The sequence below is a fragment of the Nyctibius grandis genome, chromosome 5, assembly GCF_013368605.1.
Source record: "Nyctibius grandis isolate bNycGra1 chromosome 5, bNycGra1.pri, whole genome shotgun sequence".
NCBI lineage: Eukaryota > Metazoa > Chordata > Aves > Nyctibiiformes > Nyctibiidae > Nyctibius > Nyctibius grandis.
Window position 1 is genome coordinate 73679350 of NC_090662.1, and position 21775 is coordinate 73701124.

Sequence of the window (21775 nt, forward strand, 5' to 3'; positions counted from 1 at the left end):
ACATTTTCAGATGTATGACCTGCATGAGTTGAGTCTACCAGATGGGTGAAGTGGAGCCTTGGAAACAGCTTTGCCGCTGTCTCCATTTCAGACAGGTTTTTGCTCGAGGGTATTTGTCTACTCTATAGTGAAAGCAGAATGTCTATAGTCTCTTGAACAGACAATTTAATAAATTGCAAGAAAGCATATCACAGGTAGTTCAAAGCCAGGACTTATACTGAGATGTAATTTTATAGACTTCTTTTGATTATTCAGGAATAACATCCTATTCTTCCACTGGATTATCAAGCTTGGTAATTCAAAAGGGTTTGTTTTATTTCATTTTTTCAAACCATACATAACTGTAAACACATCACAGGTTTCCTGACCTACCTACCCAGCACGAACAGCAGCTAAAGGTAGGTACCTACAGGACATGACTGTGACTAACAGAGAATTGACCTGCCTTTAATGACACTGTGGCTTGCTTTTAAAGTGCATTGCACTTAGCCTCCTCCTGCTTCTTAACCAGTAAGCCAGTAGTTTTAACATATACTTAGAACCTACTTCACAAAGAAAATGAAATCTCAGTCACTAATAGCATTTTTCTAGCAGAAAGGGGGAGAACAGCAGAGGCACTGCTCACTCTTCTACCATTAAATGTACTTCTGTCATGCACACACAAGAATGCACCACAATACACTGCCTTAAAGATGACCTAGCTTGACCCAGCCGAGTATGTTCTAATGTACTACGGGCACTGCAAGAGGCAAAGCTTTAAAAGGTCCAAAAGCTTTAAAAATGATGCTACAGTTATACACTGCTTTAGAAAAGCAGAAAGCAAACAGGAGGAGTCCTAGATTTCAAGTTTTGCCATTTAATAAAATGGTGTCTGTTCTGTTTTACTCCTCTGGAAATACTACAATTCTGCTACTGGATTGTGCCATTACTACATAAGGAGGGACGAAAACATTCGATTTATATCTGATTTATATCCAATTTATAGACGTTTATAGCAAATCATGGCCTGTTGCTTGCTCTACTTAGTGGTCACTTAGATGCTGTTTACTGAATGCTCCTTTATAAAAGTAATTAAATTCAGTCAGTTGGAAGGACTAAATCAGAGGAAAGGGACTTTCTGCCAGCAATTGCTTTGATAAACTAATTGATGTATATAGCTAAACTCTCCTTTTTTCACTTCTCATCACCAGTAGCTTCACTCCATAAACCACCTTATTCTCACATCAGATGCCCTATGCCTCAAGAAATCTTATTCATTCATCTTAAAAAATATGCTCCAACTAAAAAAAAAAAAAAAAAACCACCAAAAAAACCCCCCACCTCTTCACTTTTAGAGAAAGCAATTTTAAGTCTATCCAGTTGCACAAAAAAATGATGTAGTTATCCCACCTGTCCACGGCATTTTGCAAATGTCATTCTTCCATACCTTTTCCCTTTCCTCATTTTTGCCATATGGAAATTCCACACAAACAAAAGCGGAAACTGTGAAAGTAACTACACTTCATGAATCAGCTGCACACACTAAGAATAAACTTCTGTTGGACTGCATTCAGTTACAATCTTAGAAACACTTGTAAAAATAATACATACAGTCAAACAAAAGCATGATTTTTATTTGCCTTTATGTTGTTAAGGTCTTTTCTCAACTAGCACTGCGAAAACATTCTTTTCTCAAAGTGTTGCTCTAGTATGTTCTCTCTCTAAAGGCAGCTGATTTAGTTTATCCATAGTGTTCTGGAACAAAGACTAGGAATCAAATCTCTTTCTGACATCACTAAATGACCACTTAGGGGCTGGGCAAACGAGCATTTGTAGCACAGACACTTCTCCCATGTTAGAAGGAATTAGAATTTCAAGTTAAAAGGCAAAACTACTTCAGAGTAAGACATACACATTCACCACCCCATTCCCAAAGCCATGGCTAGGAGCAGCACAGATTCTGGCAGTGAGGGAAGAGCACCATGACCTGCCAGCACCACAAAATTCAAGGGGTTTCAGGAATCCAATCCCATTAACTGTCAGAAACACCCAGAATTCCAAAGGAGACACAATCCAGAGATAATGAGATCTTTCCCGTTCAAGTACCAGATTAATGAAGAGAAGTTTGAGAGAACAAGAAACCACACCCAGAATTCAGGCAAACACAGAAAACCAGTTTGAGTTATCCCAGTGCATCAGAAGAACTTTTAACTTCATTAACACTGAGCTGCACACATTACAGACCGGGGGTCTTTATCTAGGCCCACTCAGAGGAGACCCTCAACTGAGCATCTGTGTTTCCCTGGAATTCTTTCAGATAATGTCCTTGAAAGGACTGAGAACATCTAGGCCCCAAAGCCACAGTGCAAAATAATATATTGAGACTTTCACGTAACACACGAAATTCACACAGCACCCCAAAATCACACAAATTATACAGCTTATAAAGTTGAGTGACATTAATTCTTACTGGTCAGCAGGCTGCCCACAGAATTCCCCTAGGATCTGCACAAGAACTTCTGACTGGACATAGAGAAACGGAACCCCAAAAGCCATCAGCTGACACATGAAAAAGGAGTCCAAGGGGTTCTGGGCTACCTGGTGCCCAATCGAGGAAACTGTGCTTTGCAGGCGCTGGCTTGCCACCCTAACTCTGTCAAAGAGGTCGAGAGAGTACTGCACCACCCTGCTAAAGAAGGAAGCGGAGCTACCTGGGGCCCTCTCTGTTGAGGCGGAGATGGTATTTGCCCGTCCACTTCCATCACTTGCCATGGCGTCCTGCAGAGGTCCTTTGGTGTCCTGTAAGAATGTGGGGGAAATTAAATTCATATTAAAATTGAAAATACCTCAGCAATACTCTTTTTTTTTCATATGAGGCTCTATGTACTGAACACGTTGAACTAGGAAGACATCCCTCTTGTAATTAAGAGACTCCTTAATCATCACATAAGGCAAGGTCTGAACTAAGTATGTACCTTCTCAATTTATGGCTTTACTAAAGCTCTGAAAAACAAGCTGGATATCCAAGAAAGTCAAAGCAGTAAGATCTCTGAAGTCTACTCATCTGGGAAATAAAACAAGTACCATTTTTAGTCTTTATTTTTGGCAGGAAGTATGGCACAAATACTGGGATGAATCCCTTATCCTTCCAAAAAGAAGTACAGCTTCAGCTTATACTAATACAACCTGAGAAACAGGCAGAAACACCACTACCACAAAGGAAAATATAATTAAAAGGGGAAGGGACAGTTTGTAGCATGCAAGCTTAACAGAACTAGTTAAGAACTCCCATATAGTTTGCTCAGACAGAGTATGCAAAAATACTGAAAAGGAGGTTGAGGAGACAAATTAAATGCCTTGGGTTGTAATGACAAATTTTCCTTTATTACACAGTGGGTCTTGATCTTATATTTAAAGCACAAAATGCTTCCATTACGATAGCATAGGAAAAGGGATACCCTTCCTTTCCACGCAGGTTCCCATTAACACACATAAAACCTTCAGAAATGAAGGCAAGTCTTCTTCACAGCCTATGCAAGTGGGGTAGAACTTCATGTTTCAAAGGAAATGCAAATGATTTGTTTCATCTTAAGAAAAACAATGAAGAAACAAAGCAAAACCAAAACTGGTAACATAACACATTTAGTCTCTGCATGGACTGAGTAAGTGTTTCAGCTGGCAAGAAAACAAATCAAAATCCTGTTCTGAATGAGACAGTACATTACTTTATAATAAGAAACTTGAAAAGAGAAGTGGTAATTAAAGGAACTGCTTTTAAATAAAATTTATAGAACTGCAAGTTCTAGACTTAAAAAAGCAACTCAATGCACTCTGAATTTTTCTACTTTCTGAAAAAAATTCAGCATATTGACTTTTTCAGTGTTAAGAATCAAAACCTATTAGCATGACATGTTGAATGAAAATAATGAATTACCTTTCCTGACAGAGGACCCACTGCTGGCCTCTTCCTTTGAGCATAACCAGAGAGTCGGTAACAGTAGTGAGGCTTACAGTAGAATTTTCCTGCAGGTAAAACACGAATTATGATCAGCAATGAGAACACAGCAGTTCAGCACAACATAAATGTCCATCTCACTGCAACTTATTTTATGCTGCCATTCCTGTTTTTCCAGCTAGTTTATTCACTATACATGGAGGCAAACACTATCTGAAGTTTTAACTCCAGCCCTCCTCTATCCCCCTCCTAGCTAGCCTCCTTTCCATTGGGTGTCTGACATCCATTTAGCTTAAAATCCTATCAAACACCAGAGCAAAGCTGTGAAGCTTGTGTGGTATCACATGCTAACAATGCATCAGTGTGTGAGGAACAAAGAAATCATCACATGAAAAGCTGGCAGAAGCACTTTTGGAAAAAGCAAGAATGAATACAACCAGCAGAGGAAAATGGGAGAGGACAGTGTTAACTCCCAAAGAACCATCTCTAAAAATGCACAGTGGCTACTTGTGGAAAGGACAATCAACCAATGATTCATTTTCACAATTAAGACCTTTTGTAATACTACTGGTTTAGTAACACCCCAGAAGTCTACATGGGTTTTCACTGGTATCCGAACACTGTCAGGAAGCCAAAGCAGCACTAGTAATAACATAATACAAATAATAATAATAGCAGCAGATGGATGGCACATAATTATCTTCCCGTGTACCGTTGTCAGTGTACCCTGCTTGGTATATGCAGCCCATAGCATGCCCTACTGCTATCCTATTCCTACAACTTTGCTAATGCATTTCAAACCTAATTCTGACCTTTGCCCCTTCCTCTAGTTTCTCTGGGCTGGTATGTGCACAATGCTTTGTTTTATGATGGAAAAGTGACAAACCCTATCTTTCAAGAAGTCTTTGCTTAAATAAGCATTTCTTAATATTTACTCTTTCCAAAAAGTGCTCTTTCAAATTGTCTGAAAAGAGCAACAACAGAAAAGCTCTTACATAAAAATTCTCAGACTCTGAAGCCTAAAACCAGACACTGACTGCAGAATGCTACAGAATGCTCATCAGTCCAAACAGCTAGATGAATAGCAACAATGCATGTAAAGCTTTGTTATTTTTTCTCTCAAAGAAAACCCAGAATGAAACATAAGCTACATTTTCACTATTATTAGATTAGATGGGATACCACATATTTCTGTTCGGCCATATCTGCTTCATACACATACACAACTGTTAGGCATGTAATGTCATTTCAGAACCAATGCTGTAAGCGTGTTGAAACTCTGAGCTTTGTGTTTGCTTCATTGAGAACTATCTGGCCATAAATGCACAGATAAGCTTGTTGTCAGAGGGAATCGCTAAATCTGGTGGCAAAAACTGTTTCAGCCCATACAGCTGACAAAGGAGCTCAGTCTGTTATTGCTAATCATATAATCAGATAGTCAGTTACTTGTGAAGGCCCAAAATAACAGCAGTGCTTAAAAAACCAATGCTTTTTCCTCAGCTTTGATTACTGATGAAGCTTCTACTTTTAGATGTTGATTTCAAAATTATCATTGGTCCCTTTAAACTCACATGCCAAGTCTGCTGACCTTCTGGCCAAGTAATAATGCGTTTTTCTATTTCTTACTGGGAAAGGGGTTTGATGATTCTAAGTTTCCTCAACTCTTCGTGACCGAGTAAGTCCATTACTTTATGTCATTATATAATGCATCATCAATACAAAATTTTCATTCTTTTTCCCCCGTAAGCCTAGATGGTGTTTCCATGGTCATCATTCTACCTAGTATGTGCAAAATGATTCTTCCTAGCTACACGCAGTAGATACCTATCAATTTTATAACATTTCAATATGCAGTAGAATATTCTGGAGTTTCATGCTGTGGCATATCAGTTTATAATTTTTACTTCATCTTTGCCTCAATGAGTGGGGAAAACTATCAGTAATCTGTGCTAACACTTTTTTCCTGTTATTTTGGCTTCTACACCATCATGTCTGGAGTAGAATCCTTTCCACCCAACCTCTCACTGGTTTTACATCATTTTGCACATATTTTCCTACTGAGATAGGAGTAAAGATAAATGGTAGCTGTGGAAGAAAATAAAGGCATACCTGCTTTTATAAATAAAGGAGTATCTGAGATACTTTCCCATATTTTTTATTCAGAAAACGTGACATTTCTGTCAATCACTACTCAAGCAAAGAATGCAACACATTGAAATCACACATCACTTGTGAAAAGTAATCTCCTTCTGAGAGTAGCAAAGTATTACTTTCAATGTGCACACTCTGTTGATAAATTGAGTTTCATCTGCTGCCATATTGTCTGATTTCGCAGATTTGTTAGGTATATCTGAAGCTTCCCTTAATTCTTAGCATGTTAGATTCTGTTAACTGAATCATCAGCAAGTTTTCTAATCATATTCCATCCTCGTCAGTCTATCAGATACAGAAAACAAGAGTCATTACTGAATCTTCAGTAACTACTTCAATACTTTCTCTATTACCTCTACTCAACTTTCATGCCCCATTTTTCACTATATAAACAGAACTTAGTCTGTAATGAGCTGTTATCACAGCGCCTGATTATAAAGTTCCTATTTTAGTACATCTAAAATAAACATACAGAGTTGGAGAGTTTTAATGTCTTCAAGAAGAAAAAGCTGACTGCATTTGTCTCCAACATGGTATTTTCTCTTAAGTGGTATTAAACACTAAGGAGTTTCCTCATTTGACAGTGCTGAAAGAAGAGTAAAGGGTCTAGTCCTCAAACTCGGCCTCCAAACCCTTTTAAAGCCCCCAACTACTATTTGTTTCTTTGCATTCTAGCAGCTGTTATTATGTTAAATTAATTCCTCACAGCTCAGTTATTTTGCTGTCAGCATGACCTGGCCATAGGAAATCCATAGCTTCAACAGTTTGAGAGATGGTGTCTTTGGAACAGAAGTTACTCTCTTCGATAACTCACGAAATAATTTTTAAGCAAAGAAAGAACTGAAATTACTAGATAGACTTCCCGGATAGTTAAGAGAATTCTGACAAAAAGGCAATTTCTCTTACCATCTTCAATATCATAGGCGTAAGATGACAAGCGCAGAGTCGTCGCACAGTATTCACACTTGAAGCAACTGCGGTGGAAGAACTTGCCTTCAGCACTCAGCCTTTCCATCACATAGACTCGCTTGCAGCAGAAGTAACAGACATCACTGCCTCCCAGGTTTTGGGGGAACTCCTTTTTGAGTGAGCCCTAGACAGAAATAGGCAATGCTAAATTTGTGTGTGTCCAGCCTCACCAAGATTGCACGGTCGTATTTTCTCTTCATTTATGCGGATACAGGAGCATCTGGATGCTGCAGATTTTCATACATGGATGCTGCAGTTCTTGGACACAATTCACAGGTTTAACCAGGACACCAAAAACTAACCTTATTGTCCAGGAAAGAAGGTCCTAGGGTGCCATGCCTACATATGTCAGGAGTAAAATAAGCTCTGGATGGAAAAGCGGACACCAGTACTATTAGAAATCACTCCAACAGCAATTCTTAGACCTACATTATCAAATCAGTATCTCTTCCAGAAAACAATAATGCAGAAGTAGCCCCAATGGATCAAACACATCTTCATAAATATGACAAGCAGTTTTTCAAATGTTTATGAACAACTCTTGGATGCTAAGATTAGATTAAAACACTTTGCAAGGAAAAGAAAGACAAGAGTGAGGGTGGATGGAGAAAGGGAAATGAAGTCGTTCACAAAGCTATGACAGATTCCATCACTGGTAGTAACAACTGGGCACTCACGATACTTCAGATCTACAGTACATCTAATCACAAACACGCATCATCTTCTGTACATTGTCTTACCAGTTCCTTCTTGTCTAGAAGGGTTTTGGGTTGCTCTTTCCTTTGAAGCTGATTGGCTATCTGCTCAGCCAATGAGCTCACTCCGCCTGTGTACATCTTTATATACTTCTACCAGATGGATGGAATAAAACAACAGGGCAGTGAGAAAAGAAAAAAAAATTAAATTAAAAAAATGACTAAAATGATAAGAGGTTAGGTGGTGAAAAGGTGCAGAGAGGTCAAATCATGCCAAGACAGTGGACAATATGAAGTGACAAGTAGTAATAGCAAAGCTAGTGTCATCAGAAATCACCAATACAGTCCAAGATCAACTGTAACAATGGGAAAAGGCAGCTTGCATTTTGCATTCTCTAAGTGCTCTAGAAATACTATGATGATGAAGAAAGAAGATCTTATTTTTTCTGGTGGAGTATTTTGCACCTGGAAACCTGAGCATAGACATTTCTCAAAGATGAGGCCAGACACAGGTTAAGATTTTAGGTTCCAGGTAAAACTGGCATCAGAAACAAAGATCTTTTAGAAGACATGCTACATAGTGTAATGCAACATGCTGATCACATCAGCATATTGATATGCTTAGCAACTGGAAAGAATTCATTTACAGAGCATTCACACAGCATGAAGAAATCCTTAACTAAGGAACTCAAAGTGATTCAAAAATATGAATTCTTCCAATGCTAAAAATACTTAGATGTTTATATGGAAAAAGATGCAAGAGCCTCATCCAATGCATTAAAGCCATACCTGCATACATCTGGAACATATACTTGTTCAACTGTGAACACAGCTTTATGACTAGGCTTTTCTCCGTCATGGGTATTTACTGACTCCATAACTTTGGATATCTAAAACCCCTCCAGCATTCCGAGAAATCTAGGCAGGTTGGCTGTTACCTCAGATGGTACAAAACGCGTGTTTGCAAGCCAAGTTCAGTCACTGCAGAAGCGGAGGAAGTGTTTTTCACAGGAAATACAACCGTTGGCAATAATTACATGGTTAAGAAAATTATGTGGTTACATCCTCGTTAGCTCAATCACACTGCAAATGCTATGTATTTGACTCAGAGCAGCAAGGAGCACGTCAACCAATTTTCCTTTTCCAGTCTAAGAAGCATTATGAATGTTTCTAGCTGGAGTCTCCTCAGCAAATGAAGGATCATCAGAGAGACATTCTAGCTTCTGGCAAGTGTAAAATACCAAGGATAACAGTATTCTGAAGGAAAGGACTAAAGTTGTGTCTCAAAACCCTCTTTACTCATATAGCAGAACTTGTTTGAGCCACACAATTTCCCACAACTAATAAAACAGCATAAATTTAATACGTGTGGTTATTAGCCTTTTAGGAATGTTTAAGACCTTCACATGTTCAGACACGAGAACAGCAGGAAGCATCACAAAAACTGAAATTCACCACAGAATGGGTGGTACTTTGGTGAAAAAGATTTTGAAAATTGAGCGCTCAGCCAGAGATAAGCACTGCTATCACTGAAGTCCTAATTCCTTAAGCTCGGTGCCACACCAGTAATGAGGGTTTATTTCTACCCAGAAAGAACTTCTACCTGTCTACTGATTCCACCCCAAAATGCAGTGCACTCACAGTATTTATATATGCAAGAAGTAACGCATGATTGTTCCATATTCTTCCTCAGCTAATGTGTGCAGGTTGCCTTTCAATGTCACACATCATATCTTGTCAAATATTACATTTTAAATGGTGCCCACTAGAAAAATTTTCTTCCTTTCATTCAATATTGATCTTTAACTGGCAACCATAATCATCTGGCCAGGAGTTTTCCATTTTCCTCTAAAACACCAGAAACCTTTGAGACTTTTTAAGTTTTCTTAAAAGATAGTTCAAGCTTTTCCATGGGAAAAATTTTCTTTTAGCTGAACCAGGTTTCCACTGAACAAGTTTTGATTTGAAACCTTCATCCAACCTTAATTGTAGATGGTTCAGGATCTTTACATTTCTACCAGCATATAGGAAGTTCCATGCTTAAAAAGTGATTATGCTATCTTAACTCAATAGCTTGGACTATTTGGTGTGGGAAATTTAGTTGCTGAATTTTTGACTTGGGGTTCTGTGTTTCTGAGTTGTTTTTCTTTTTTCCTATACATCATATCTGGCCTAATACTGGGTCTTAAATGAAGCATTTTCTCTTTCCTCCCATGGGCAAAAGCCTTCAAGATATATAATGCTCTGCAACATTTTCAAGAGCGTGCACAGAACCCACTCCAGATGAGGTCAAATCAAGCTCCTGGTGTTTATGTATGACAACTGTAACTACTTCAAATTCTTAGTGATTTCTCAGAAAGTCAAAGTACTTTTTATTTCACACTGTCCATTAAGCATATATGCACAAACGCATTTTGTAGTTTGGCCCAAGATATCAACAAAAGCAGCAAGCAAAACGAGAAAGCTTTACTGCAAAGCCAGAAGGACTATCAGTGCTCAAAAAAACCCCATTTGAGAGTGAGACATACCACAAGCTTTTCCTTTACACCAAACATTAAATATATTTAGTTTCAAACTGCTTTATGGCTATCAAAACCCAAGCTATTCCACGGGTTGCCTCTGGCTTCTTATTTGTGCATGAATATGCACAGACATTGCATTCTGCAGGTGAAGCATTGCAAGCCTAGCCATCTCCTGTGGTGTGCCCTTGGCTGGTGGGACCTGGGTGCAGCAAGCAAACACAGCTGAGTGCACCTTGCAATGCTCAGGCTAATGCTACCTGTCGAAGAGAGTCAGATGAAGGTGAAGAAGGGCGATTAGAAGAACGGAGGCTAAGGGAGAGCTCCCACTGGTCAACAAAGAATCGGCGAGATGGTTCAGTCTCAGGCTAAAAAATAAAATAAAAACCAAAACAATCATACATGGCTACAGAGGGAAGAGAGGAGAAAATAAAAAAAACTCAGGCCCTTTTGCCCACCATGAAAAAAAATTTCTTAAAGACTCTTGTAGGAAAACTTGGAGAAAAATGTCCAGTGTATCTTCAGTTTCTCCCTAGTGAGGCAGAGTAAGCTCTTCTTAAATTTGCTCTTTATTAGGCTTTAAGTTATTTAGGACCATTTGGAAGCAGTTACCTATTTCCACACATGTCCAACCTCCTGTAACCCAACCAACTAACCCACTGGCAAAGTTCCCAAATCAATTTCCTCTGCTCCTCCTGTACCTCCCATTCTCTGTATTACTGGCCCAAGGCACTAAGATTGTATTTCAGGCCATGTGAGACCTCTTCTATATTTTAACTATATAAACCAAAAGCCTGCTCTCCTTGGGCATGGAAGAGAAAGAAATTAACTTGTATGCATTGCCAGTAATTAGCAGCAAATTTCCAACCTAAAATTTACCATAAGCAGACTGGAAACATCACACTAAGACCAATATAAAACAATCTGCTGCTCTTGCTTATCAAATGGAAAACAACAAATCCCAAACTGAGAATTTGCATCCTTCTGAAACTGGTTCCTCACAGGAGTACCCAAAATTTGGTCTTCCAACATACCCCTTCTCATTATTGCTATGGCTCATTATGCCTATCTCGCAAGAAATACTTCACATAAACAAGAAAAAAAAAAAAAAATCTGGAAGTATCAGACAAATAGTGCTGGTAGAAACTGTGCATCCCTAGAAATTATAATCTGGAAATAAAAATTACACATATTTCAAATATTTGACCCTCTTTTACAAGAAAATTATGCTTTCCATTATAAAAAGGAAAAATAAATGTCATGTAGCTGCATGACCCATGAAAACAGCTATTTCTAGCCACTTAAAATAGCCTAGCCTCAAGATTAAATCTACTGGACGAAAAGCAAAATAGCTTGGCTTTCACAATTTCCCCCATTTAAAGAAATATAACTGTTTACTTTATACACAGATTTTCTGTACTTAAGACCATCAATACTTAATCAAATTTCTGAAAATGTCTTTCTTTGCTAAGCTTTCTTTCTCTTACTACTCTGTTTTTCTTGTTTTCTTCCCTTAAATCCCACATCATAATCTATCATTGCCTGCAGTGTTCCAACATCTGTTTCCTCTTTTTCCGCTCTGCCCTACCCACTTTATCCTTTCCTCTACTTTGTGTTCTCCGTCTCCCCTATATTTTCTTTCCTCCTTAATTCTGCACTATACAGAAATTAGATAGTTTCAAAAATAATTTCTGTCTTTGCATTGTACTGCTGTTAATCATTTCCACTCTCAGAAGGAGCTAGAGAGCAACAGAAAAGGTAGAAGCAAGATGTTTTGGTCTAGATGTTCGTTTCTGTATCATCATTTCAACTGAGTAAGGAAATGCACATGAGCATGCTGTCCTTGGATCATGCCCGAGATCTTCAGTTGTGTCACCCATTAACAAATGGATGTTAATATGTTTAAATTAGTCGTCTTACCCAGTCCTTCATAGTTTCTTCTATGTCCCCAAATTCTATCTCAAATCCAGCCAAAGATTCAATTTCCTTCCTCAAGAACAGCTTCACTAACTTTAATTATCAGCAAAGATAGCATCCTCAAAAGTACAGCAATGGAAAGTGACCTAAATGTTAAAAATTGCTTTTTGACATGGCTTGGAAAAGTTATGGGACTGTTCAGAGTCCAGCCCAAGAAGAGAGCTTGATTTTGAATAGTTAACTCAAAACGGTAAGTTATGAAAAAAAAGATCACTTATATAGATGGTGTTTTCCAAAAGCACTCTCCAGTTTGCCAAATGCAGTTGAAGATAACTGAAAACAGGGCAAGCAACTAGAAACTAAAAAAAACACTGTTCAAACTGGCATGCTCCCATATGCCAAAGACAACACACTGGAGAGAAAATTAAGCACAAAACCAAAACAAAAGTGTACACTGGAATCAAAGAAAATCTGCACAAGCTGCCAACTCCACTGTTGGAAATAAGTATACAGGAAGTATGGACACAAAAGTAGTACTTCAGAGCCAGGAATTATGCTTGGAAAATGCAAATGGTCTTGCTTCCAGAAGCAAGTAAAATTTGTGAGCAACTGACTGGTAAAGGACCACTGTGAGATGATTTGATCTGGAGTGCAGCTGGATTTCAGCATGTACTCTGAAGTTTGCAGGCTGTTTTTTACCTTATTGTGTATTTATATTGTGTTTTGAGAAACAGAAATATTGTCATGCATCAAAGGAGACAGTTAAGAACTGGCAAGTAGGATATACGCATACTATACAAAATAGACCTGACTGTGCCTTTTTAACCACATGACTGTACAGCAATGGTCATCGTATTTTGGTGAATTTTTCTATCCCTCTGACCCGAGATGTCACTGGTACCCAGAATCCCTCACTGATATAGGACACCAGATAGGCAGGGCTATAGTCACCTGATGCCTCACTGCAGGTCTGGACTCCAGGAGGGCAGCCAGCTGACATGCCCTTTGCTCAACATTCTCAGGCACTTGGTCATCAGAAAATAAACGAGGAGATCTCTGTGAGATGAGGAAGGAGGGAGGATGTAAACAAACCAGCAAAAAAAGCCCCAAAAGGAACAGACACCGAAACACCAGACAAAAGGTATGAAATTCACATGCAGAACAGTAAGAGGAGCTCCCATGTGAAGACTGTTTTTTATTTCCAATAAATGGAAATTATTTATTTCCAATGTCTATTGTTCTAACAAAGTGCTAAGTTTTGACCCTCAAGGCCAAGAAAAAACAGTTGAATTAGTCATTATTCAAAACTCTCCTAAGACTGCTGTAGCCAAAACCAAACAAGCGTGTGGCCTCTCTCTCTGGCATTACCATCCCCCCAAAAAATTGCCTTTATCATGCACAAAGAAGCTTATTTGCCAACTTAGTTCACCATAGTTCTCGATTCTCAAGGATTTCCTTTACATATCTAAACATGCACACACTTGTGCTTCTCAGATTTTGTGCACAGAAACACATTTTTTAGGGTAATGTACTTCAGTTCTCATAAAGAATAAGTTAATCTCCACTGGTATATGAAAAGTGAAACCTGTACCTACCAAAGAGAGGATGTTTAATGAGACTAGCTGGCTGAAACAAAGCACAGCAAAATCAAACTATCACAGAAGTTGGGGGTTTTACTTCTGCAACTTCACTGCCCTCCTTGTTCTTACTACACTGTCATGTCACAGAATCACAGAATCACAGAATGTTAGGGATTGGAAGGGACCTCGAAAGATCATCTAGTCCAATCCCCCTGCCGGGGCAGGATTGCCTAGACCATATCACACAGGAACGCGTCCAGGCGGGTTTTGAATGTCTCCAGAGAAGGAGACTCCACAACCTCTCTGGGCAGCCTGTTCCAGTGTTCAGTCACCCTCACCGTAAAGAAGTTTTTCCTCAAATTTAAGTGGAACCTCCTGTGTTCCAGCTTGCACCCATTGCCCCTTGTCCTCTCAAGGGATGTCACTGAGAAGAGCCTGGCTCCATCCTCTTGACACTTGCCCTTTACATATTTATAAACATTAATGAGGTCACCCCTCAGTCTCCTCTTCTCTAAGCTAAAGAGACCCAGCTCCCTCAGCCTCTCCTCATAAGGGAGATGTTCCACTCCCTTAATCATCTTCGTGGCTCTGCGCTGGACTCTCTCTAGCAGTTCCCTGTCCTTCTTGAACTGAGGGGCCCAGAACTGGACACAATATTCCAGATGCGGCCTCACCAGGGCAGAGTAGAGGGGGAGGAGAACCTCTCTCGACCTGCTGACCACACCCCTTCTAATACACCCCAGGATGCCATTGGCCTTCTTGGCCACAAGGGCACACTGCTGGCTCATGGTCATCCTGTTGTCCACTAGGACCCCCAGGTCCCTTTCCCCTACGCTGGTCTCCAACAGCTCTGTCCCCAACTTGTACTGGTACATGGGGTTGTTCTTGCCCAGATGCAGGACTCTACACTTGCCCTTGTTATATTTCATTAAATTTCTCCCTGCCCAACTCTCCAGCCTGTCCAGGTCTCTCTGAATGGCTGCGCAGCCTTCCGGCACATCAGCCACTCCTCCCAGTTTTGTGTCATCAGCGAACTTGCTGACAGTGCACCCTATTCCCTCATCCAAGTCATTAATGAATATATTGAATAGAACTGGTCCCAGAACCGGCCCTTGAGGGACTCCGCTAGACGTCAACACATCCCAGGCACAATATTTGACACCTCTGCTATTCTGGTCTTTCATATCAATCTTCTTAAGACTGTTGTGTGGCGTGCTTAGTGACACTGAAAAAAGACCTGGCTTGTGGCCTGCTGTACAGGACAAGAGTATCACCTGCAATATCACACAGCCTTCAACTAATTTTTTTGTAGAGTTCAAAGGATTCACACTCAATTTACAAGAAACACTTTTCCCATTCAGATGCATTAAGAATACTCTCTGCTTTCAGCTGCTTTCAGTTCCACCTACTCCTTCCTACTAGATCATTTTCACTAAAACTAGGGCCTATTATAAAGCTGTGGGCTTCTGTGTCACTGCAGACACACGCTTATTCATTTTCTACTGCCTGTCAGGAAACTTTCTGCCCACAAGAGTCTTTTGTTAGAACACATTCTGGAAGTTGCAACAGTTTTATAGTTGGCTACCACTTATGACTTAATTCATTCAAAGCCTTTACTGGAATGTCAATTAATTTGTCAATATGAATTCAAATCAACCAAGTGCCTATCTTTTCTTTTCCCATACTTCTGTATAATACTGAGCCATTCAGACAGACTGTTGAATATTTCATTGTTAAGAAGGCTTCAAAGTCTCTATGCTAAATAATGCTTCATCATTTTTCCTTTTACTTTGGCCTGTAGGAGGCAGGATGGAATGCCACTTGTTTAACCATCCAGAAAGCAAGCAGTGGAAACAATGCAACCATGTTCGCATGAATTAGCACAAAACATAACTCTTCTTGTTCTGCTACAGCCACAGCATACTTCAGTAAAGACGTGTAAGAGAAAAAGAAGAATGGGAAGAGCTTAAGTGCTAGATCTATGGCAAAATAAAAACATATAGCAAACTGTTGATGAAGGCTTGTTATGCGTTTATGTGGGTATCACACAGAAATAATCACTCTTAATTGACTCTCAGCAGTTCCAGTGTGTTAACAGCAGCATTAGGATAAGTGTGTTTCACTACCCAGTACATTTGCTCTCTGTATCACACACATCCACCACAGCCTTGTGTCATCAGCATCCATGCCATTTGTTCATGCTCTTTACCCTCTCCTGTCTGGGACTCTGCTCCCCGGAACAGTCGGCATCAGGTTCCCTGTTTCTCTGCAGGCAAAAATTATGAGCTTAATAACAACCACAGACCAACTTCCTAGTCAAAACACACTTCATCTGATTTTTCTTACAATGCAGGCAGAAAAGAGGCTATAATGATAGCAGAACAGTTTATTAAGAAGAATATTTTAAAAATGGCAATAATAACTTGGATCCTGTAAGGAAAATTTTAAAAAACAGTCTGTATATGTCCATATTAGGTCAATAAACCACAATATAGTACCACAATGTAATGAAATTAGTACAATAAAGATGGTAAGACACTCAATATAACTCATACTGTGATGTTAGATCAAAGAAAGGAAATGGAAGTTTAAAAGGAGTGGCAGAATGAATGTATTAGAAGCGCAGAGGTACAGGTTTTAAAAGACATCAGTGTAACAAGGACATAGATCCATCTGACTTGCTATGAGGCCTGGGTCAAGACAATTTCAGGAAAAGAAATCATTGCTAAGGAAAAAAGAATGTCTCCAAAAGCAGACCCCTCTCAACTGAATCTAACAGATCAGTTCTGTAGCACAGGGGGTAAAAATTCCTCAGAGTTGAAAGGAAGAAACCAAATTTTTTTTTATTATTTGTTTGAGCAAGAAGACATGCAAAAAAAGTTTCCTACAGGACACAACATAGAAAGTGGTCAAAGTACACATGGACCCAGCAGTAGCTGGCTCTCATGACTGAACTAGGTAATGAAAAAGACACAGGAGAAAAACACTTGGAGAAGCCAAGGAGGGAAAACACAGAGCTAAGGGGTCCCTCGTGACTGAAAGCCAGTTTCTCTACATGGAAAATTAATCCCACACCATAGATTAAGAAGTAAAACTCAGCATTTAACTGCCTTAGTTCCTCTATCTGTAAGCATAGGGAAAACCTTTCTTCTCTCATAAAATGTATCTGTCAAATTTTTCAAAAGATGTTGACAAGAGGAAGGCTGCTAGCTATCACATCATCTGATAATAGTGCACTTAATTCAGTTTAAAGGTGGGTTTTGCTAATGAGAAGGGCTTTCCCCACCCATTCTACCTACACATCCATTCCTGTATCCTTTCTTGCACCATGCTGCCCACGGTGTGCCAGAAAACTAACCACTTTTTTGTTAAGACAGTTTCAAATCAGATCAGCAAGCAAACCTGATCTATCTTGCAGATGCAGACACCAGAGAGGCAGTGGAGAATGTGTGCTCCAGAGGCTGACAATAATTAGACCAGAATAAATATAACATATAACAACACTCTGAGAAATCACAGCAATAAGGCAAGTCAAACTTTATGTCCAAGAATAAGCCTTGTCTACTCTGCTGAAAGGTAACATGCCTTTACAGAGTTTATAGGCATACAAGTATTCAGCAAAGAAACATTTTCCACCTATGGGGAAATTTATTTATACAATTCCTATTAAAGTTAAGGGAGGTCTATGGAACTGCAGCTGTCTTTTTATCACCTCGAGGTTAGTTCAGGGTTGATCAGGGAGGAGTAGAATTTATTACTGCAGTAGGAAAATGAAATAAAAATTAAAAAAAGATACAACTCAATAAAGCATGATGACTATGTACAACAAGACACAAATACTAAAGGATTTCCGGTAATATTTAACTAGAAGGACAACAAACGTGCACAAACATACAGATGCACATTTATACACTCTGTTCAGAACAGCTCTCACTGCTCCAAATTTAAACTCAGACAGATTGAACACAAACTCTTGTGAGACAAAGGCTTGAGTGTGGGGGAAACAAAGACCACACTGGACACATGCAGGCCACTACAACACTCTAAAAAGGCACTGCATACAAATAATCCTGAGAGACTTTCATGAATACAAGGGCAAATTTTCGTTCACAGTTGTTTAAATGAAGAGTGGAGATAGAGAAAAGTTGCATTTTCTTTCCCTGCACTACTCCAAACATGTAATTTCTATTTTGCTGCAACTCAAAACTGGAAAAGGCTACTGTAATTACAAATTACCCTACAGTAAAATCTCAGAGTCTCCAGTGCATCAGATAATCATCATAATCACACTTCTGGTGAGCTAATGCCAACCTGTGTTTCTAATCTAAGAGGCTGAAGAAGCCCTGTCACCATCTGGAAAAAGAAACTTGGAAATCCATTTGTAAATGGGATATCTGGTAACTGATCTAGTCACTTGTACAAGTAGTAATGAAGAGAGCGGGACAGAGCATGCAGAGGAAATCACCTGCTGCCTGGGGTACGGTGGAGAAGGTGGTGGAGTGGAAGAAGAGAGCATGATCACTTTTTTGGGGCAGGTCCGAGAACGTTCTCTATTCCTCAGCTTTGTTTTTAAAACAGAAAAAGAAAAAAAATCATAATAATGGTAGAAAAGAGAAAGCATTACCATTGGCTTTGGTGAGACAGGTCAGAACACATGAACTGAGAGACCATGATCCTAAGCTCACACCTCTCATGAATGACATAAAGCCACATTTTATTTGAAGCTGAAAGACTGACGTTTTTCACCCATAGCCACACGATTACAGGTCCATTTGACCTGTAGGGGCAGCCAACATGTACTTATATCAATCATCGGTTGAGTTTCTGACTCACGGTCTTACAATCAGTGAAAGGTACAACTTGGAACTCTCCATCGCACAGCTGGACTGCTCTCTTTGCTTCATGAAAAATTACTTATTGCTGTGCCTTGCAGTGTTTAAAGATACCCATCCTGTTGACCTAATTACTCTTGCTTGCAGTTCATCAGCAATACAACTCAAGTCACAGCATTCTGTTCTCAACTTCAGATCCCTCCTCTTTAACTTACAGATACTAAACCATCTCGGGCAAGTTAAACTGTACTCCGCCATTCTACTAGAACAGAAATACAGCTGTTTTATAGCTAAGATGTAGCTGTATCTAATAGTCTGAATATTATACAATGCACATACATATCCTCATTTTAATATGCCAGAAAACATGCCTTTCTAGTTCTGTACCTCCTTACTATGTACAGTCTTTTCTCCACCACTTCTTGATTATTAATGTATCTTTTGCCTGATTTTTCCTTTTCTTTTGAGTTCTCACTAAAGCATATCTGGAAATTGTTGCACTGTGAAAAAAAAAGGTGTGTATCCAAAGCCACTATTAGATAGCCTCCAAAGAAACAGCACCCTGTTTAAAGATATTACAGATGTTCTTTATCGCTTTTACAGCTGAGCTGGCACTAACATCTGTTTGGGTGTTCTCCTCCTTTAATCAACTCTTCTAATTCAAACAGATGCTACAAGCAGCTTAAACTAAAGCACATGACTTTGCACTGAAGTGGATGAGAAACATTTATATGCTGTTTCAAAAGGCTCAGCAGTGAAGTCACTGATTTCTAGCTGAAAGGATGATAACATTTTCAACTGCTACAGCTGTTCATGTACTTTCATCTGATCACGGCTGAGTTTGCATTTCAAATTTCAACATTTTCACAAACTTGTCTATTTTTCCAGGGCAGATCTCAGAATATAACATTGTACAGGTGTATGTAGTACATGTTCAGTCCTCCAGTAGGATGCATTTCTGAGTATGCAAAGACAAAGATGGCTATAGGAAAGAGGAAAGATCTATCAACAGATTTAAATAAGAAATTAAGTAGGAAAAACAATATTTGCAGAAATCATTGGTGTTGTAAGTTCTTTTTAGTTAAGATTTCAGCTCCTGCTGACTGTGGTCATCTCAGTTAGTCATTATACATCTTCAAAAACCACAGTTCCAACAGAATTACTGAAAAGAGTTTGTACTGTTGCACCTTTATCACACTTCAGGGGACTATCTCAAAAGAACAAGCATCAGACCTCCAGAGACAGAAAAGATTTGCACCAAAAGATGTGATCTCCATCTTACAAGCATCTTTGCACACATCAGTGATTTAAGCTTATGTATTATACACATACCTTGTTGCTGTTAGAAGACCTATGAAACTATAGCAGAAAACTGCTGAAGGCCATAAGCTGAGTGTCTGTAAAGTCAGGACAAAATTCAGTTTAAAAGGCTCGTCTCCCATACCATACCCAAACAGTCAGATCCTGTTCTGGATAGACCACATGGCTTTTCAATGGCTTCCTGATCCCTGATGAGATCCCCTTTCCCAAAAGCAGCCAAAATGGCTTGGAAAGCAATAGAACACACCATCAAAGATGTTTTTATACAAGTAGGCATTCATTTGAGGAGATAACCACCACACCATGAAACACAATCCATTTTTTTTTTTAGGAGATATTACCATCACATATAAAATTACACACATTTCCAGTGCACACATACACTTAGCAGTATCTTCATTCATTACTAGCTGCTGCTGAGGTGCTCATAATAGCACGAACCCAATTTTGACAACACATGTCAACATTCTCAAAGTGTAGCTCAATAAAGCAAACTTCGTAATCCAATTCATGAGGAAAACACAGAAGGCTGCAAGCAGATCAGTGAGGTTTTTGACCTGGTTGATCTTTTGAAGGTTTTCCCTTTCCAAGAGAGATAGCATTAGCGGTTTTGTGACAAAAGTAAAGACTGCTTCAGAATAGACTCTGCCAGGATTTCACTCTTTCTAGGAATCCTGTTTTTGCAATCCACCCCTACCCCACCCGTACAACAGACACAGAGACGGTCTGCCTTACAAACTCATTGGAACTGCTGGCCTTGTAACGCTTAACTCGAGGGCACAGCAAGACTCTAGACAAACTGATAAGCAAGTACAGCTAAGGAAGTCCATCTGACAGACACTGGCAGGCAATAGCCCAAGGCATATATAAGTTTTCCATCAAAACTGAGGGTCCAACCCAGACCACATCCTTTGCAACTGTGTGTTTTCTCCCCTGCAATCACTCTTATGCTTTTGCAGTATGCTTTCCTCTTCCATGCAGTTTCCAAGATGCAGGACCAAACCTATCAAACACAAGACGCAAAACTTTCCTTCTTCCAAAGACTCCTGAGGACCTCAAGTTCATTCTGCCTACTGGCAAGAACACCAGACAACTCGTGGTTTCCCCGAATAACATGTCACCTCTTTGACCCCTTACGAACTGTTTTGCTCCTCTTCAAAGGACTCTTCAGTAGAAGGTATTCACTATGTGATATATCTTATATACAGTCACTGACAGAAGTTTCTGCTTACAAACTCCAACACCTGTGCCAAACAAGACAACCCTTTCCCATAGCTCCATGAACTCTTTCCAGTAAACATACATCCTCCCTAAAGAGCTTGTCAGGAGCAATACTAATCCTTTACAGTATGTCCAGTAACATCTACTGGTATACCCCACACTAACTCCACCGTTAGCAATCTGTGCCCCAGGAAACAGCTTTATAGCTAGAGTGCCCAATGTCACAGTGGAAAGCTGTTTCAGTACCGTAGTAACACACAGTCTAACAGCTATCAGATTCTGCGTGCCTAAGTAACGAGAATTAGGAATCTCAGCAGCCAGCTGAAGCACTGCTTCAGCAACAACTTCCTGCAGGATGGATTTCTGTCCAAGCTTGGCAAAGCTGGCTGCTTGGCTCAGTAGATGGCTTTCTGCCTCACCTGATCTCTGATCAGTCAAGAATAAATGATTCTGTATACCCCCATAGCTTTTGAATGGAGACAACTTTTGTTCTTGACTTCCCCAGGCAAGTAATAAGGAACCTTTGAAATAGGGACTGCTATCAATTGTTTCTTTGATCTTACTGTATCCTGCAGATTTTGCATCCTTGAGACCCAGTTTTATTCTTCTCCATTTCAATTGTCAGATGAAAAGCACT

The 21775-nt window shown here is 39.5% G+C and overlaps 1 protein-coding gene across 7 annotated transcripts in view; it reads right to left on the minus strand.

Annotated features, from left to right (window-relative positions):
- Window positions 1-21775, minus strand: part of MICAL3 (microtubule associated monooxygenase, calponin and LIM domain containing 3) — a 165315-nt gene that overhangs the window by 66360 nt on the left and 77180 nt on the right. For 5 of the 7 annotated variants that reach the window (XM_068402370.1, XM_068402368.1, XM_068402369.1 and 2 more), the window contains exons 18-24: window positions 15975-16031; window positions 13137-13241; window positions 10529-10636; window positions 7795-7902; window positions 6992-7178; window positions 3914-4002; window positions 2691-2778 (exon numbers count right to left, since the gene is read on the minus strand). In XM_068402370.1, the coding sequence (XP_068258471.1) occupies window positions 2691-2778; window positions 3914-4002; window positions 6992-7178; window positions 7795-7902; window positions 10529-10636; window positions 13137-13241; window positions 15975-16031 (742 nt within the window). Of the gene's footprint in view, window positions 1-2690; window positions 2779-3913; window positions 4003-6991; window positions 7179-7794; window positions 7903-10528; window positions 10637-13136; window positions 13242-15974; window positions 16032-18230; window positions 18327-21775 lie in introns of all 7 variants that reach the window. The other 2 variants (XM_068402372.1, XM_068402371.1) reach the window with 2 other exon arrangements.